The 19,445-nt window shown below is 37.0% G+C and overlaps 2 protein-coding genes across 2 annotated transcripts in view; both read right to left on the reverse strand.

The window, feature by feature from the left end:
* The window catches only part of LOC119601984 (calcineurin-binding protein cabin-1-like), a 446,878-nt gene that overhangs the window by 379,735 nt on the left and 47,698 nt on the right, over positions 1 to 19,445 (reverse strand). The window contains exons 3-4 of the mRNA XM_037953280.1: positions 13,070 to 13,189; positions 12,063 to 13,006 (exon numbers count right to left, since the gene is read on the reverse strand). Of these exons, the coding sequence (XP_037809208.1) occupies positions 12,063 to 13,006; positions 13,070 to 13,189 (1,064 nt within the window). The remainder of the gene's footprint in view (positions 1 to 12,062; positions 13,007 to 13,069; positions 13,190 to 19,445) is intronic.
* On the reverse strand, positions 504 to 2,483 carry LOC119601985. The gene has a single exon (XM_037953281.1). It carries the CDS (start codon positions 1,691 to 1,693, stop codon positions 650 to 652), a length of 1,044 nt encoding a protein of 347 aa, XP_037809209.1. The 5' UTR covers positions 1,694 to 2,483; the 3' UTR covers positions 504 to 649.

Below are 19,445 nucleotides of genomic sequence, written 5' to 3' on the forward strand. Positions count from 1 at the left end.
ACGTATATTAAATTTCGACATAAGATCGCGTCCGATTAGTAACGGCATTACGGACTCTTCATCCGGCAATATTAAAAATTCATGTGTAATTAATTTATTATTAAAGATAACATCACATCGGACACGATCTAGTACGTTTAAATGTTTATTTCCCATACCGCGGTAAGACGTCATTATTTTAGAACGTTCCGTTTTAAAGGGCACGAGAGATTCCCGGACACAACTAATGGGGCTACCGGAACGAAGGCAACACTTACCGGATTAAATACATCTAAAACCTCATTTCTACCAGCTTCAGCCATTGCAGCAGATATTGTCTTCTTTTTCGGACAGTTTTGGTGAAAGTGTCCAACCTCGGCACAAATAAAACAAGAATTTGGTGGGCGTCTTGGTTTTTGGCATTTGGACTGGTAATGTCCAAATTGAGAACAATTATAGCAGCGAACTTCGGCATCAGGTAATTTATTGGCAGCACTTTCCACATCGGCAGTTACTTTCTGTTTATTAATATTAGTTGTTACTGGATTTTTGGTTGGACGGATCTGCTTGCGTCGATATTCATATCGGTCCATCCGCACAACTAATTCATCTACAGTTCTGGCCCCATACAAATATGAAATAGCGTTGCCACTGTCTTGTATGCCGTCAATTACATGTCAACCAGCTCTTCTTCTGAAATATCTGCTTTTGAGGCAATTGATTGCATGGCAACTAAGTAGCTTAAGCACGTTTCATTCGGGCTTAAGGTACGCGTTCGTAATTGCCGATAAATTTCTTGGCGGGACACCGTGCGCCTAAACATATTTATGAGCTTAACTTTTAGCTCGTCATAGTCCACCAAACCTAAATTGTTTGCATACTTCTTTGCTGTCCCTTCCAGGCGACGACGAACACCCACACATTTTTCCTTCATTGTGTAATTGGAAGCATAATCCTCAAATTGCGTGAACCATTTCATTACATCGTAATGGTCATCCCCGGAAAATGGTGGCACTGCTGAGTCCAGCTCCATTAAGTCAATGCGATGGACATATGCGGCTGGTTGGGCATTTGTTTCCAACGCTCGAATTTGTTGCTGCAATTTTAAAATTTCCAGTCGTATTTGTAAATTTCTAAGTTCATTTTTGGCAGCAGAATTTTGTTTTCCAGCAGCATTATAAGAAAAATTTTCGACATCAGGCACGGCAGCAGAATTATCGGTTGGTATATTGACAGCAACTTCAGGCATGGCAGCAGAATTATCAGTTGGTATATTGACAGCAACTTCAGGCACGTTTACATCGGGCACATGGGCAGCAGGTTTAATAGCTTCGGGTGTATTCTGGATTTGGGCACTGACCTCAGTAAAATTTACCAATTGATCAACCATCGGCATCGTGTTGTTTGGTACATCATTTCTATCCGATGGTATCTCGGTCACATTGTCATCGGTTATTCCGCACATGTGCGGAATTATTTTTGACAAATTGTCAGAAAATCTGCCCCCACTGATCATCAACATGTCAGTTGGACGTCCGTCGCTTGTGGGTTCATCGTTTGCATTTGAATTTCCCGTAGGCATATTTTCCTCCTTTTGCACTTCTTGAAACAATAGCCTTAATTGGCTTAGGGTTGCTGACTCGGGGAATTCAATCCCAGCATTTGTTAATGCAGCCATTAAAGCATGGCGACTTGGTCGCAAATCCATATTCATCTCCAAATGAATTAGTAATCCTTGAAAGTTTGTGCACAAATTATACACAAAGGGGCTTCAGTCGTACCCCACACCTGATTTTATAGTAATTGGCCAAGTTGAATTATTTATTTTTATTTGTTTTCACGTTTTACTTATTTTTGTTCACTTTATTCAAGGCGGAAATCACAATTAATAATGAAGTTGGTTGCAGTTTTTTTGCAACCGTGAAGTTAGTTGCAATTATATGCAATTACAATTAATGCTACCAGACCTAATTACAATTAGTGTTACCATATCTTATATTACTACACTTTTGACATTGTTATGTATATTTGTTTTGATTGTTTTTTTTTTTTTTTTTTTTTCATTGAGAACATAATCTTATGACTTGCTGCAAAGATCTGTTCACAATCACTGTTACTACACTTTAGTAGGTAAAATATACAACTTGATTTTGAATGGAACAATTAATACTTTTCTAGTGAAGTCGTCGATGAATGTTGCGAAATAAAGTTTCTTACTTATTGATTCTACTCTCATCGGACCACACAAATCTGTGTGTATTAATTCTAATACTTCACTGCTTGATTTATTATTCTTCTTAGGAAAGGACTGCCGTATTTGCTTACCTCTAATGCAGCTTATACAATTTATGTCTTCATTTTTAAATGTTGGTTTTCAGTTTTTTCCTAACGAGCGCGTCCCCGGGTTGCGGATAGGGGGTGGTGATGGACCATCAGCCCTCTCCCAGCTTTAATTTCACTTAAGCTGAGGGAGGGCAGATTGTCCACCACCTGGGAATATTATATTCCCCGCGGACCAAAAAACCGGAAAAAACAAATAAGGAAAATAAAAATAAAAAGATAAAAGTTACGGTGCAGGGCCTAAATAACCCAGTACCGGCGGCAAGTGTTGATCTACTCGCGAGTCACGTGTCGTTGTCATCCTGCAATCGTGAGCAAAATACTACTACGGAGGTGGGTACCTTGGCCTCCGTGGCGGATAATGCGTCAAGTGTACAGCATGTCACTGGCAAAAACATAGGGGTGAAAGAGAAGGATGTACTCGGAGAGAGCTCTAAGCTACCTCAGCCTTTAAATATAGGTGAGGGTTCCGACTCTGAATCCTCAGATGATAATAATAATACCATTATAGCAAATTCCAAAAAGGATGAAGTAGAGCAAATGGTGAAAGAGGTGAGTGTTAGCATAGCTAAACTACCTATTACTAAGAAAAGACTTTCTGGAGCACAGAGGAGGAAGTTGAAAAAGATGCTTCAGGAAATCATAGTTAGTCAATCCCACGACACTCCTAAGGAAAAATCGGACTCTCTCACAAGATCTGAGGCAAAAAGTATCAGGTCTCCCGAGGAGTTGACAACTGAGAATAAACCTAAGAAGAAAAAGAGCTCCCCGTCTTCTAATACACAGTCGAAGCCAAGCCATACTTCACTCAAAGGAATCTCAAGTGAGAATCCTGCGAGTAAGGGTGACAACGCCAAGCCAGATATTCCGAAGACGAACACGTCGGCGAAATCAACCTCGAAGGTAAGGGAATCTCAAAAGAAGCCCCGAAAAACAAGGAAGGAGAAGCTAGACGGAGGAAAACGAAAAGAGCCGGCATCTTACGCCAAAGTTGCCAGAAGTAGGCACCGGGACGATCTCTGCTATGCAGTTTACGATGCCGGTAATCCGACAGGCAAAATTCCAATAGACCAACAGAGTAAAATAGAAGACCTGGTCAACAATAAGATAGTGGACCATGCAATCGCTTCAAAGGGCAAACAACCAATAGAGAGCGAGAGCTGCGAGTTCAGCATGGGCGTGATGTTGATGAGGTTGGCATCTCACCAATGTGTTAGCACCCTAAAGAACTTGGTGGTAAGTATCCCTCCTCCCTGGGACGGCGCTAGGCTGGGACTGGCAAAGAAGAGCGAGCTTCCGGTGCTCTTAAAGTCCACTGTCTACATAAAAGGATGGGGCAGTAAACTGGCTAATGAAGGTATACTGGAAATTTTTGGAGGTCAAAATGCTGAGCTGGCAGCGGAAAAATAGGATGTCTTTTACAGGAAAGAAGAACCTGAGGGAAATTTATTTGTAATAGGTATCGACAAGAAATCCATGGCTAGTCTTGCCAAGAATAAAGGTAGAGCTTACTTCGCCTCTAAATCTGTCATATTCAAAATTGGGAAGGTGCCGATTGGAAGGGCTGTTACAACAAGCCTCGAAAAGGACACTAAAAAACCTAAGACCACAGCATCAGTATCCACTACTGAGGAGTCAAATCCTAAAATCGAGGAATTAACTCGCCTGAAGAAAGTGTAGTTGCCCTTTCCAAAATTGGGAAGGCGCCGATTAAAAGGGCTGTCAAAACCGGCCCCGACAAGGACACTAAAACACCTAAGACAGTACCCAAAGCATCATTAGCAAGTACTGGCAATGTTGAGGAGTCAAATCCTAAAAGCGAGGAGGAAATCACTCACCCGCCAGAAGACAGAACAGCAGTGCTCTCCAGAATTGGGAATGTGTCTATTAAAAATACTGCTATTCCTATGCCTGATAAGGACACCGCAGAGCCATCAACAGTACTCACTGCATTAATAGCCACTTCAGGCTACCCGGAGGAGTCAAATCCAAAGAGCGAGGAGGTGACCACCAACTCGCTGGAAGACAGTTTAATGGATGACCATGATTGAGGTTATCCAAATAAACCTTCATCGGAGCGAGACAGCTACCAACGCTATGATGGCTAAAATTAACACAGGTAAAATACATATATCTTTAATCCAGGAACCTTGGACGATGGATTTCTGGATTAAATCACGTAAATTTCCAACTTTTCTACGCTGATACAGGGTCTCGCCCGAGAACATGTATCTTATGTCACAAGAACTTATGTTTTCTCCTCTCAACAGGATTATCAGCATCGGATGCAACGGTGCTGAAGCAAGGTCGTGGCAACATATTCCTTGCATCATACCTGCCTTTCGATTCTCCGACACTACCACCAACGTCGGATCTGATGAAACTGGTTGAAGAGGCACAAAGGAAAAATAAGAAAATTGTAATAGGTTGTGATGCCAACTCGCACCATGTAGCTTGGGTAGTACAAACACCAATCGCAGGGGACAAGCCCTCATGGATTTCCTTAATACTAAAGGCTTGATAACATTGAACTTAGGTAATAAAGCTACCTTCGTCAATAGAATCAGAGAAGAAGTATTAGATATAACTATATGTTCAGAAGAGCTTATAACGAAATTCAGGATTGGAGAGTTTCGGACGAGCACTTCTTTTCTGATCATCGGTACATAAGATTCAAAATACTAACGCCACCACCAAAGCCGATAAAGTTTCGGAATAAGTCTAAAACTAATTGAACAATGTTCGGGACCTTACTAAAGAACCGTTTAGGTCAGGACACTTTTCAATGTCGAAATAAAGGGTATATAGATGCCAAAGTGGAAACTTTCACAAGTGCCCTGGTTGAATCGTTCGAGGACAGCTGCCCTCTGCGAGAGCGGAGATCTGCCCAGGAAAAACCCTGGGTAACTGGGGAGATCCGGAACCTTGGGAAGACTCTTCGCAAACTATTTAACCGGGCATGGCGTAAAAAGACCGCAGTATACTGGGATGAGTATCGTAATAAACTTGGTGAATATAAGAAAATCGTTCGAAAAGCCAAACGAGACTCCTGGAAACTTTTCTGTGAACAGGTATATAGCGTAAATGACGTATCGAAGATAAAAAAATTCCTATCCAAAACTCATGTCCAACCGGAATCTATGATCGTTGACACGGGCAGGAGGCTTGAGGATATGGAGGAGACAATGAAACTCATATGGACTCTCATTTCCCACCCGGTATATCGAATAACATAGATGAACCGATTTCATTTTCCCGGCACTTTTGCAGATGGAGGCGGGACTGGTTTTCGTACATCTGTCACAGATATTCACTGCATGCTTAAAATTGGCATATACCCCAGTTAATTGGCAAGATGCAAGGGTAATATTTATACCCAAACCTGGGAAACCTAGCTATGCGACACCTAAGTCCTATCGACCGATAAGTCTTACGTCCTTCCTACTTAAAACCTTGGAACAGATAGTCGATAGCATGGTTACAAAGACCTTAAATATAAGCAGCATGCTTATGTAAAGGGACGATCGGTGGAAACCGCTTTAAACGAAGTCGTCCACTACAAAGGCTCTGGAAACGTTGCTAGATATTCCACCCATTGAAACATATATAAGATATGAGGCGGCGCTTACAGCCGAACGGCTCTTTACTTTAGGCGAACTGGCCAAAAACGGTTATAGGACACGTCATCAATGTATACTGGACACATTGGAAGGTTATACACATTCATCGGACGTGCCTTATGCGATCAGGCACAGAATATGTCGGAAACTTTGAAACGCTAATCCCACATAGAATGTCTTGGTCAAGCGGAACATTAGAGCAAATACCAGTAGGAATCCGTTTCTACACGGATGGCTCTAAATTAGGGGACAAAGTGGGGCTAGGGTTCTATATTGAAGACCCAGAAACAGAAATATACCACCGTTTGCCTAATCATAACACAAGCTTCCAGAATAAATATGGCGCCCACAGGGCTTAATATATTTACCGACAGCCAGAAGGCAATTAGGGCGATATCAGGTGATAGAATTAAATCTAAGACCGAATTGGATTGTTAGAAAGCTTTAAATGAATACTCTCCCAGAGGTAAGGTTCACATCATATGGGTACCAGCCCACTCGGGAGTAGTCGGTAACGAAAGGGCGAATGTAATAGCTTTAAAGGGAAGGGAGCTCGATGCAGTTAACCTGACAAACGCAAAACCATTCGACGCAACAAAAGCTGAACTAAAAATATGGGTGAGAGAATCCCATAAGGCCTTGTTTAAGCGAGTTTTGTTGCGAGCTGCATTTTGGTAATTGCTCCTTTTAATGAATAATACTATTTTTAACAACGTTAGAATCTAATGCCAATTTTATACATCTTTGCTGGAAGATTCTAACGAGTAAACCGTTAACGGTACTTAAATATTGTTTGCCACCAAATTAAGCTTGTTTTTTTTTACACGGTCTTAAGATATTGATGTTGTCTACGACAAGCACTACGTGAACATTATCTTTTACATAAAAAACCTGCAAACCTTCTACGAGGTAATATTTGGTTTTAAATAAAAGAGATCTACGTCTCATAAAATTTGAAACTTTATTTTGTTTTATTTTCATAAAAACTTGGACAAATTGGATTGATGCCAAACATTTGGTCCTTTGAACCGGATTCCTGAATTGAGTACTGGATATTGTTGGCATCTTTTGAAGTCCATCATCCTCAACAATACAGTCCACTGACAATATATATATTTATTTATTTCTACGAAATATTTAAGGTACGTAAATATATTTTGTGAGCAAAAGTGAAGTGGTAAAAAACTCGGTTCTTTTAACGCGCACACATACACAAAGTTCTTTTTGTATTTTTTCGTCATTTTTACTTTTAATATTTAATACAGTGCATTAATTTTTTGGAAATTTTAATTAATTTTTTGGAAATTTTAATTTTTTTTTTGCTCCGACTGACAATTAGTGTTTTTATATTTTCTTTTGTGCTTCATTTGTTTACAGATTTACATCTGTAAAATATAAAAACAAAATACATATACGGTTAATTCTTGTTCTTTCATTATATTGGTCACCCTACGGTCGGTCAGTTTAGCCATTGTCACGTTTGTTGCTTGACATTTAAAACTAATTATAATATTTTTTGTCGTGAATTAGTTCTGATTTTTAATTTCCTTACATTTTATTAATTTTTTTTAATATTAAACGTGTCTGTTACGCCACAAAACGAATTTTTTAGAGCATCGGATGCTCTTGTTACTTTCGGCGCGATGTTTAATGATTAGGGTGATCGATTATTCGACATTTTCCAAAAACCGGTTTTCGAATAGTTCGAAAACCGGTTAACCGGTTTTTCATTATAATTAAAAAAAATATATTTTAATTTGAAAAACTTAATGTCTATGTTTAAATTTGATTAACAAAACATGGCCCGAAATGATTTTTAACAGTTTAAAAGATTATAACTTTAGATCTAGTCGTCTGATTTACATTATTTCTTTAATATAAACAAATTAGGAAAGAAGTGGGACACTTCTGTTAAACATAAGGTACTATGTAATCCTAGCTTATTTTAAAAGCCCTGTTTAGGAAATTTGCATAGGCATTCCAACTCTTCCATAAAATTTCAGCCGTAAATTAATTATTGTAATTGGAATATAATCTTAAGATTGCTAAATTTTATCAAACAGTTATCAATTTTACAAATAAATTTTTTTAATTAATTAGGAAAATCAAAAAAGTTTAACCAAAAGAGCTGTAGAAAATGTACTCTAGTTCCTCGACTCGAATATTTTTAAAATTTAGACGGGCTGTATTATTATTTACTTAAAAATTTCATTTAAATAATCTTTGAATACAAAGCAAATAAAAGTATTCGAAACCGGGTTTTAAAAAGTGAAAAAACCGGGTTATTCGATATTCGAAAAATCAACATTAAGAAAAAACCGACACTGGTAAAGCAGAAAAAACCGGTTTTAAAACCGGTTGAAAAATCGAGTCGATCACCCTATTAATGATTTAGGTGAGGATATTCATAACATTTTTACCTTAGAGATACAGGGCGAGGAAATAAGACGATTGTGGGAGGAAGTTAGAACAACTTATACTTCTTGTCAGAAGTTTTTCGAAACTTCTCCCCCCAGTGAATCTAGTGATGTAGATGTGGCAGCGTCTAAATATCAGACCACATACATGGCTTATTTTCAATGTTTAGGCTCTATTACTCAGAAAATGGACAAATTTAAACGTGATTAGAAGAATAGTGATTCTTCAACGGTAAATTTAAATACTGGCACTTCAGAACACAATCTGTCTTTACCCCCTTGTGATGTTGACACATTCGGTGGGGATTATGTTTCTTGGCCTACTTTTAGAGATTTATTCACGGCACGGGACCCAATTATTATTTTCATATGTATTCAGCGTCTGCCTAGGTCAACTGTGATTTTATGGGAACAGGGCGTTAAGGACAAATCTGTGTTGTGTACTTGGCATGATTTTGATAACTTTCTGACGGAAAGAATTCAAACATTGCAATGTCTTCACGACCTTAAAGGGACAAACTCTTCTGACGTGGAATCTTCAAAACATTCTTACAATGCTACTTCTACTAAAATGTCGTGTATCTTGTGTCCTAACCAGTCTCATTTTTTGCGAAATTGTCTAAAGTTTAAAAATCTTTCAATAATGGATAGAATTTCTACCGTAAACAAATATAATTGCTGTTCTAATTGTCTTTCGAGGACACATAATGTCAGCAATTGTAAAGTTAATAGTAATTGTTTTATTTGCAATAATCGACACCATTCTATGCTTCATATTCAGCATACAGAAACGCCTTCTGTTTCTACTGAACGCAATTCAGACGCGGTTCTACGAACCACTAACTCGCTACAAAATTATCCAACACCGAATACCTCTAATAATATTATGTCAAACCGTCAAGTATTTCATACTCGATATAATCAGTTCGTACTCTTAGGGACAGCGACTGTTAATATAAAACATAATAACAATAAGTATCAGGTCCGTGCTTTGATTGATCGGATCTAACTTCGATTCTTCCGTAGAACTAAATATAAATGCATTTGTTTTACCAGAAATATCGACAAATTTGCCTACGACTTCCGTCAACGCCAACATTCAAAAATTATTGCCAAATCTTCGTTTGGCGGATTTTAATCCTTTTGATAGCCGACCTATTGATATCCTTATTGGCGCTGATCTATACCCTTGGATTGTTTTACCGGATATACAACGAAACTTATTAGGGTCGTTATTAGCACAAAAGATTTTTGGCTGGATTCTGACAGGTCCAGTTAATCCTAATCAATTTAATTCAGTTATTAACTTTCCGGAATATTCAACTTGGTCGCAAAGGAATTGAAATACTTTTATCGAAAAATTTACTTCATTATCACTAAATAAGCTCACTAAAATATACGTTTTGCCTAATATTTAAGTATTTAGTTTATACAGTTGATGGATCTGTCATAAAACCAACCATGATTCATTTGGCTTAAGATATTGCGAATGAATTATTATATTAACATTTGCTTCATTCGGCTTAAGATATTGCGAATGAATTAATTGTTACAATATGCTTGAGATATTGCAAGGTGGCCGGCAATGTTTAAGCGAGTTTTGTTGCGAGCTGCATTTTTGGTAATTGCTCCTTTTAATGAATAATAATATTTTTAACAACGTTAGAATCTAATGCCAATTTTATACATCTTTGCTGGAAGATTCTAACGAGTAAACCGTTAACGGTACTTAAATATTGTTTGCCACCAAATTAAGCTTGTTTTTTTACACGGTCTTAAGATATTGATGTTGTCTACGACAAGCACTACGTGCACATTATCTTTTACATAAAAAACCTGCAAACCTTCTACGAGGTAATATTTGGTTTTAAATAAAAGAGATCTACGTCTCATAAAATTTGAAACTTTATTTTGTTTTATTTTCATAAAAACTTGGACAAATTGGATTGATGCCAAACAGGCCTCTTGGAATAATGAAACGGTGGGTAGAACCACGAAGATCCTATGGGGTGACCCTGATGAGAGCAAGACGAAAAATCACCTCAAAATGAGCAAGTCTGAAGTTAGTATGATGGTACGTATTCTGAGTGGACACACAGGACTACGAGCAAATCTATACAAAATTGGACGTGCGGATTCAGACGAATGTAGAGCATGTGGAGAGGACAGTGAAACTCTGGAGCACTTTCTTTGCCACTGTCAGGCATTCGTCGAAGTTAGATCCAAGTATCTTGGAAGTGATGTTATTCCGGAAATAATATTCCTGACTAACACTGATTGGAAGATTCTTAGGAATTACGTTCAGGAAACTGAGTTTCTGAACACTGAAAAATAATTCTTTCAGTTTTTTTTTTCATGATCAGGAGCGCACAACAGGCCCGATAGTGGCCTAGGTGTATTTCTTCGGATTTGATGTAGTATACATCATCCTATCAACCTAACCTAAACTTTTTAAATTTATTCACCTTAAGAGCGTTATCTTCAAAATTATTACTATTTTGTTCAAATTTATCACCAATTTCCAACAATCTAGATCGTAAAATATTCAAAGTTGGAAATTCATTAGTAGCATCTAATGCTGCTCTGATAGATTCATATTTAGATGAGAAGCTATCCAATAACATTACGGTTAAAAAGTCTTCATCCATATCATCAATCATTTCGCGTAGATCAGATATAATTATATCAAATTCTGTTAAATATTCACTTATATTTTGGTTTTCCTTCATTTTCAAATTTAATAGTTTACGAAATAGTTCCGCCTTCTTTCTAGTTGATTTTCTATCAAAAGTTTCCTTGAGATAAGACCATATTTCAGGTGAAGTTTTGAAATTTTTCACCATTCTTATTATATCAGGTTGCAATGAAACAATTATTTCTGCACGAGCATCTTGAATAGGAGTGATACTTGGCATTTGCTCTTCTCCTCTAACCATACGCAACAGACGGCTTTTGTGTAAAATGGCTTCCATTTGGGGAAAATATGAAAATATGAATGAATTAAATTAATTTAATTAACTCCCCATGTGAATTATTTAATTCACATGGGGAGTGCAACGCCCCATATTGCTAGTCCTCCAATTTTTCCACCAAATAATCATATGGATGTCAAAATTGCCCATACAAAATTTGAGAATTCTGAAAAAGTGGGCGTGGCACCCCTTCCACTTGCAATTTCAAAATAAAAGTAGCCTATTTAGTTTAGCCTCCTATAAGGTACAAAGAAACAAATAAATTAACATACATACATTGATTTTAATAATACATATGGGCAATTTCATGTTAAGTGGCCCAACTCAAAAAATCGATTTTGACGAAATTTGCACCAAGGTTAGTACTATTGGATAGTAGGTCAGACAAAAAATGAGTGTATCTTTTCACATATTTGTCCTAGCAAAAATTGTCCAAAGGAGTACAGATAGCTATTTCTTCATTGTTTCTAAATTTTTTTTTTTTTTTGAAATATATTTTATTTTTTTTTTCAAAATGAGCTTTCCATGAATTTATGACAGATCAATCATTGTATAGGGAGACTCTTGTATGGGAGGTACCCCTAAGGATTGACCGGTTTCAGCAAAGTGTAAAATTTTATTATCATAGAAGCACTATTTTTGTGTAAAAATGCATGTTTTTTTTTTGCTTTTTCCTCGTTCTATACATATATTCTTTATACTTTTTTAATTAAAAGAAAAATTATTTTACTTACTTTGTATATTTTATCAACATTTTTCGCAAGTATCCATTTAGGCTTAAATCTACTTCATCACGTTCAGTTTTTTTGCGAGATGAATATCTACGATTTTTATGCCAACCCCACTGTTCAAGAAAATGTAAGTCACTGCAACGACGCCTTGATTTTGCTTTATTATTTTCACATATATCTGACTTAGCATTTGAATCTGAGTCATAATTGTTGAAATCAATAGGCTGGGTATCCGATTTTTCAGCTATAGAAATTTTTGACTGATCAGTTATTACTTCATCAATCGTATTAATATTTTTTTGTTCTCCAGCAACCATTTTTATTTTATCCCCATAGGTAATTGTTGTATCCGTCATATCTTTTGTAATGTCATTTAAATCAACATTACCTTTTATAATTACATCGTTGAAATTAAACACGAATGGCACTTCGTATCTAATTTCCTTTAGGTAGGAGTGAACACGAACAATAAATTGGCCTATATTGTGCCAATTCAATTTTTTAATATAAAATTGCCTCAGATCGGGTATTTGATAAAAGATATTATTTTCATTTGGTTCTAAAGATTGATTTGCATTAAACAGGTTTGCAAACGCAATTGAATTTTGTAATTGATTTTTAAATAAAGGAATGAACTGGTCTCCACCACATTTCTTCAAAAATGTTAAATGTTCTTTAAATAACATTGTAATTTCTTTTAAAGTTCCTTCCACATTATCACAATTTATATCTTGTTGAAATATTTTTGTGGCCCAATTATATGAACCCATTATGTTATGATTGATATTCATCACCTGAAGCATTCCTTCCGCAGCACTCCAATGAGCCGAATTCCGTCCCAAACAATTTTCAAATGCATATTCAGCTAAATCGGTTGCATTCAATTTTAATGCTAACTGGCCAAATTTGTGTAATGTGGAAACGTCTGTACTGTCAATTAAGATTGCCTAAAATAACACATTACAAACAAATTAAAAATTTTAATAATAATAATAAAACATCTTACTTACATATATATAATGCTGAAGCGCAAACATGTACTGAAAACGCTCTTCCAATATTAAAGCAATGTTCTTATGACAATTGTACTTAATAGTCCAAAGTTTGTCGCTTCGGTTACTTTTTATGTTCTAAAAAATAAATAAAAAATTTAGTAACAAGAAAAAATCGAGTATCTGCGTATAATTAATTATAATTAGTTGTATAGTATAAAGAAAACAAGGTAACTCCGTTCTCTCTCAATGAAAATATTTTTGACGTAAATAAGAATTATTGAAATTTATTTTTTGTAAACACATGAGGAAAAACGTTGCCACACATGCAGAAGGGGAAATCATATTTAGGAAAAAAAATAAAAAATGTATTTTGAGTACCATCACAAAACAAGTTATTTTTTGAAGTTAGGTATAACTTTTGAATTAAACATAATTGTTAATGTCTACTCTAATTTTCATAAAAACGGTCCAGCTCACAAACGGACAACACTGAACCCGTCGAAACCTAGAGGTATTTGCTTGGCATGTGTCATAAAGTTAAACCGAAGGCCCTATTTGGAAATAGAATTTGATTAATTTCACAGAACAAGTTCATGTTTAATTTCATCTTTGTTGCCATTAAACTGATCTTATACAAGATATGTTATTTAGGGATTCAATTTTTGAATTTCTTCCCTATATTCTAATTTTTATCTACGTTAAAGCATCTGACTAACTTGAAGTTGGGTATAAAAACGACACACAAAGACACCTTCTTTAAAACGTTATTGCCGCTCGAAAATTCACATATGTACATATTTTTATATTGCACTTAAATGTAAATTACTTGGACATGTTTAACAACGCAAGATATGTTCATCCGAGAGATGTGCGAACTGTGCAGAATCTAAACGGACACACTCAAATGAATTGGCATTAAAAAAGAAATGCCAACAGAATACAACACTCATAAGAAACTTCTGTAATTGAACACAAAGAAGAAATTATGGAAAAATCATATCTTATATGATACACTTACAAGTAAACTTGAAATCGGAAGGGTTCGTCGGCATAGTGAAGAATGGTTTTTAACATTTTTACCGTTTTCTTTGCTATTTGAATTTTGTGACGGCTGGACAACAATACTTATTTATTTGACCGTAATTTGGTTTAAATAATTTATTTTCGACAATAGTTTTATTAATTTTTGTTCACATTATTATGATTTTCTTCTTATTGTGCTAGTCCGAGTGAATGGTTGGTAGAAACTATTGTCGAAAATAAATTATTTAAACCAAATTACGGTCAAATAAATAAGTATTGTTGTCCAGCCGTCACAAAACCTGATCTTTTTACGCAGCCTGTGAAGTGAAAAGATTAGGGAAAAAAAGGACACCTTCTGACCTGTAATGCTATACAATGGTAACTCAGTACAAAGAAGTAAGTAACATTCCAACATGGATATCGAGCAAAAATTTTTCCTTCCACTCTTTATTGTTTGAGGTGCTGAGCGTGCATTACTCCTATTAGTTTCCCTTTAAGGTCCTCGATCTCAAGCTATTGTCTCCTATCGCTTTTCGGACTCTACACTTAAGCCATGGTCTACAAAGCTTGGCATTTATCCCTTTTGCAAAGTTGCTTTGTATAAAGTTCCTTCTATATATTTCTTGTCCAGGCTTGTATCTAACAGTTCTACTTTTAAGATTATTGTGCTTCTCATTTTTTAAATAGGCATCATGTAGTTTTTCGCCTATTTGTTGGTGAATAAGTTGCATATGTGCAGATTTTGGTAAGACTAACATATCGCCTTCCTCGCTTGATCTCAATTTCTTTAATATTTCATAGGCGTCAGCATGTGTTATCATGTTATAGCCTGTTAGTGCGAAAAATGGCGTTACACCGGTCGATGCATGAATTGTAGACCTTAACGAACATTCAATCTTAGATAAATTTTCATCCCATTTTGTTTGGTCGTTATCTAGAAAACTTCTAATTGAACTGAGAATGCTTTGGTTTACTCTCTCACTGGCGTTGGCCTGTGGTGAGTAAATGGGAGTACGGAGATGTTTTACTCCAAACAAGGCTAAGAATTCCTTAAAAGCTTCAGCAGTAAACTGCTTGCCATTATCGGATTGCACAAATTCTGGCACTCCAAATTTATAAAAAACTTCATCCCTCAAGAACTTTATAGTTGATTTTGTAGTTGTTTTTGCTAATGCTTTTAGTAGAACAAATTTAGTTTTATGATCTAAAACTATCAAAATACAGGTATTGCCATTCTTAGATCTAGGGTATGGTCCTAAAAAATCTATATATATTTTTTGAAAAGGTCTTTGCGTTTGCACTTCTTTACCCATAGGTGGTCTTAATATCTGTTTCGGGTGTTTACTTTCCTTACATGTTTCGCATTCTCTAATGTAGTTTCGAATCTGCTTCACCATGGAAGGCCAATAAAAGTACTCACGAATATTGAATAGAGTCTTTGTAATTCCCCCGTGCGAAGTATTCTCAATATGAAACCGTTTTATAATACCTTCGGTCAAATCTGATGGTACCCATACTTTCCAACACTCATCTTCATTGTCCATATCATTTCTATTAAATTTGACCTTTTTGTATAATATACCCTCGACAACCTTAACATCTGGTAGTCTGTATTTATTTTCCTCTACCGTATCAATTATAGCAAGGTATTCTCTGTTTTTAAAATATTCAGAGTTAAAATCAATTATGGAATTAGTGCTAACGGTTATTTCCTCCATATCTAGTCTCGACAACATGTCGGGGACAATATTTTTGGTACCTTTCCTGTGCTCGATATTGAACTTGTAGCCTTGAAGTTTTAAACTCCATCGAGCTAGTCTTCCGTTCAAGTCTTGCTGTCGCATTAGCCATTTCAGACTTGAATGGTCCGTTATAACTGTGAAGTCCATCAGTTCGATATACTGTCTGAACTTTTCAATTGCTAACACTACAGCGAGACATTCTTTCTCGGTTGTAGAGTAGTTTTTTTGCGCACTATTAAGTTTTTTGGAAAAGTATTCTATGGGATGTTCCCCCTCTTCATCGTCTTTTTGGAATAGGACTGCACCTATTCCAACATTTGAAGCGTCACATTGGACGAAAAATGGCTTTTCAAAATCTGGGCTAGATAAGATGGGGCTAGATGCTAATCTGCGTTTAAGTTCTTCAAACGAACTTGATGCTTCAGGGGTAAAATGGAACTTAGGCGATTTCTTAAGGGTGTCGGTGAGAGGTGCTGTCAGAGTGGAAAAGTCGTGGATGAAACGCCGATACCACCCTACTGTTCCCAAAAATTTGCTAACATCCTTTGTGTTCTTCGGTGGTTTTATATCTAATATCGCCGTTACTTTTCCTTCATCTGGTTTAATCTTTCCTCCACCGACAATATAACCTAGATACTTAAGCTCTTTGTAGCAAAACTTGGATTTCTGCATGTTGATTGTCAATCCTGCCCTAGTCAACTTTTGGCCTACAATTCTGAGCATGTCCATGTGGTCGTCAAAGTTAGAAGATACTACCAATAAGTCATCTAAGTATATAAATACCCGGTCCTTCAGCTCTGATGGCACCACTTTATCCATCAACCGACACAGTCTCTGGGCAGCGTTACACAGCCCGAAAGGCATCACCTTAAATTGATACTGTGGCCTGCCGGGTACTGTAAACGCTGTCTTCGGTCTACTGGCCTCATCCAGAGGGATCTGCCAAAAGGCATCTTTCAGGTCGATTGCTGAGATAAAATGAGTGTCACCTAGCCTAGCTAATAAGCCATCGATGTTAGGGAGGGGATAAGTATCCTTTTTGGTTACTTTATTCAGCTCCCTAGCGTCGAGACATAGCCTGTTTTTATTGGGTTTTATGACCAGAGTTGTGCGGTTGTTCCACTCAGATCCGGTAGTAACTTCTATCACGTCTAGCTCTAGCATCCTGTCAAGTTCGGCGTATATTAATTTTTGGACTGCTGGGCTAACAGGATAATGCCTCATCTTCTTGGCCGATGCATTACCTGTGTCGATTGTGTGCGTTTCCAATATAGTTCTACCTCGGCCATATTGCGTATAGCATTGAAAAGACTGTTTTACATTGTCTAAAACTCTGCGCTTATAAGAACTGAGGTTATGCATTTTCAAGTCTTCCGATTCTGGGATTGAAATTTCATTTAATATTTTATTGTCAAAACACACTCTAAGTCCTATTTTCATCCAGAAATCAAATCCTAAAATAAGCTCTTGATTCAAATTTGGAACCAGATATAAGATTGTTCCTACTGATATATTTCCATAATTAATATTAGTTCGAATTTTTCCTACGATAAAGTGTTGTCGACCATCAGCGGTACTTATTGAAGATTTAAAGTCCATTATTCGTATGTTCATCTTCCTCACATTCTCTAAGCAATTTCTCCCGAGACAGCTTACAGAAGCTCCACTGTCTAAGAGACCTCGGTACTTGAACCCTTCAATTTCAACCTCCATATAGGGCCTTATGTCATCCTCACTACCTAGCCGGGTTGACGCGATCTCTTTTCTTTCTGTCTTTCTTGCAGCATGTCTTTCCCTAGTTTTGACTATTTTCTTGCTATCAATGGGTTTATACTCTGCAAAGATTTCTGTTCGCTTTTTTCTGTAGTTTTCTAAACGTTGTTCGTATGAAAGATTTGGATTAATTCCCATCCTGTGTTCCACAAAATCTACCTCTGGACACCCGTTTTCTACACTAATCTTATCCTTCAGAAATTCCTTATCTACTATAACAGTTATCTTGTTGTTGTCTTCGTTGGTTGTCTCTTTATTATTTGTTCTATCCTGCTTGAAGTTGTCACCGGTCAAATTGGGTTGTACGACTTGGCAATTTACTGGGTGAGGTTCTGGCCTGAACATGCAGCCCCAGTTTTCCGCATGTTCGGACGGTTGTTTCCCTGACACCGAGGACATGTGGGGGTAGTGACGTCCTCGAACCCACACCTATAACAAAATATGCTGCGTTGAGCCACTGGACATTCAATGAACGAGTGACCAGGAGCCCTGCAATTCCAACAAATAACCTGATTGGTAGAGAATTTTTCCCTTTGTAGTGCTTCTACCTGATTAGCTTGCTCTTTCTCTTCATCTACCTCTAATTCATAGATCTTTCTATGATTCGGCAAGGACATTCGGTGAGAGGATCTCTTGGCAATATTTCTCTCAGCCCTCTTGCATTCTTCTAAGAGATGGTCTAAATTTTCTATTCTGATTGTGAAAGGCCTTCTTTTAAATTGTCCTTAACTATTTTTACTAACTCACTTTCATCCATATGGAACCGCATTTGATTTTTTAATCTTACTATGTCCGATATGAAAGAATCTGACGTCTCGTTTGGAGTTTGCCTACGCTCCATCATCTTCCTCTGAATTTCAAAATCACTCTCGAAATTGCGGAACTTTTTGATAAGGTGGTATTTAAATGTGTGCCAGTCACACGTGGGATGTTTCATGCGAAACGACCAGAACCAAGTGCTGGCTGTACCGGTCATTAAATGGTGAAAACCTTTCATCAAGATGTCCCAAGTACAATTGTAGTCGTTTCGAAGTGTTTCTATTCTGAAAACAAAGTCTTCGACCGTCAACGATTTGCTTGTACCGTCTAACTTTATACCCCATTTTTCCAACTGGTTTGGGGTAATGGGTTTATAAGGGTACTGTTGATGGTCAAATTCTGGATTGGACAAGTTCTGCGAAACATTGTTAAAAAGCTGTTGGGGAACAAAACGTGGTTGTGTTGTTTGAGGATTTTGAAATTGTTGTTGTCCTCTATTATTAATATTAAATGGAGTATGTTGAGAGTTGTTTTGAACGTAAGGCCTATTTTGTCCGGCATTTTGGTAGTCGAACAAATTACAACGTTCAGAACGTAATGACTCCATAATTAGCCGAGGTAACATCAACTGCATATTTTGCATTTCACGCATGATAGATGCTTGAGCGGACTCTATTGAGGTGCTCACATATTGTCTAACCTCTTCGTTAACGACCACGTTTGAGTTTCCTTCCTCGTTAACTGTGGGTAAATTCAGATTTGCCTGACTCATATTCCCCGAATTACGTCTTACTGTACTATGGCCTTGACCGCTTATTTCCCTGGCTGTTAAACTACTGTATGTAGGGGTCGTAATGTTATTCTCGCTTTCCGGTGATGAATATGTTCGCGGCCCAGTTCTTGGCGAAAAACCTAATAGTGGGGTAATACTATTTGTTGAAACCTGCGCGTGTACTATACCAGACGAAGTTGTCGGTGTTGCAGTAGTTTCCCAAACGTTGATATTTTTATTTACCGGATTTCTACCAGACCTGAGATTCCTTCGACTCATAATCGAAACAAAATCAAGAGTCTAAATTCCACTACTAAATGCG

This window comes from Lucilia sericata, unplaced genomic scaffold, assembly GCF_015586225.1.
Source record: "Lucilia sericata isolate MDLA Ls3-8-SP2 unplaced genomic scaffold, ASM1558622v1 Contig000203F_arrow, whole genome shotgun sequence".
Lineage (NCBI taxonomy): Eukaryota > Metazoa > Arthropoda > Insecta > Diptera > Calliphoridae > Lucilia > Lucilia sericata.

Coding starts and splice junctions, on each gene's coding strand:
- LOC119601985 (XM_037953281.1), bottom strand. CDS start 1,693: ATGAATATGGATTTGCGACCAAGTCGCCATGCTTTAATGGCTGCATTA.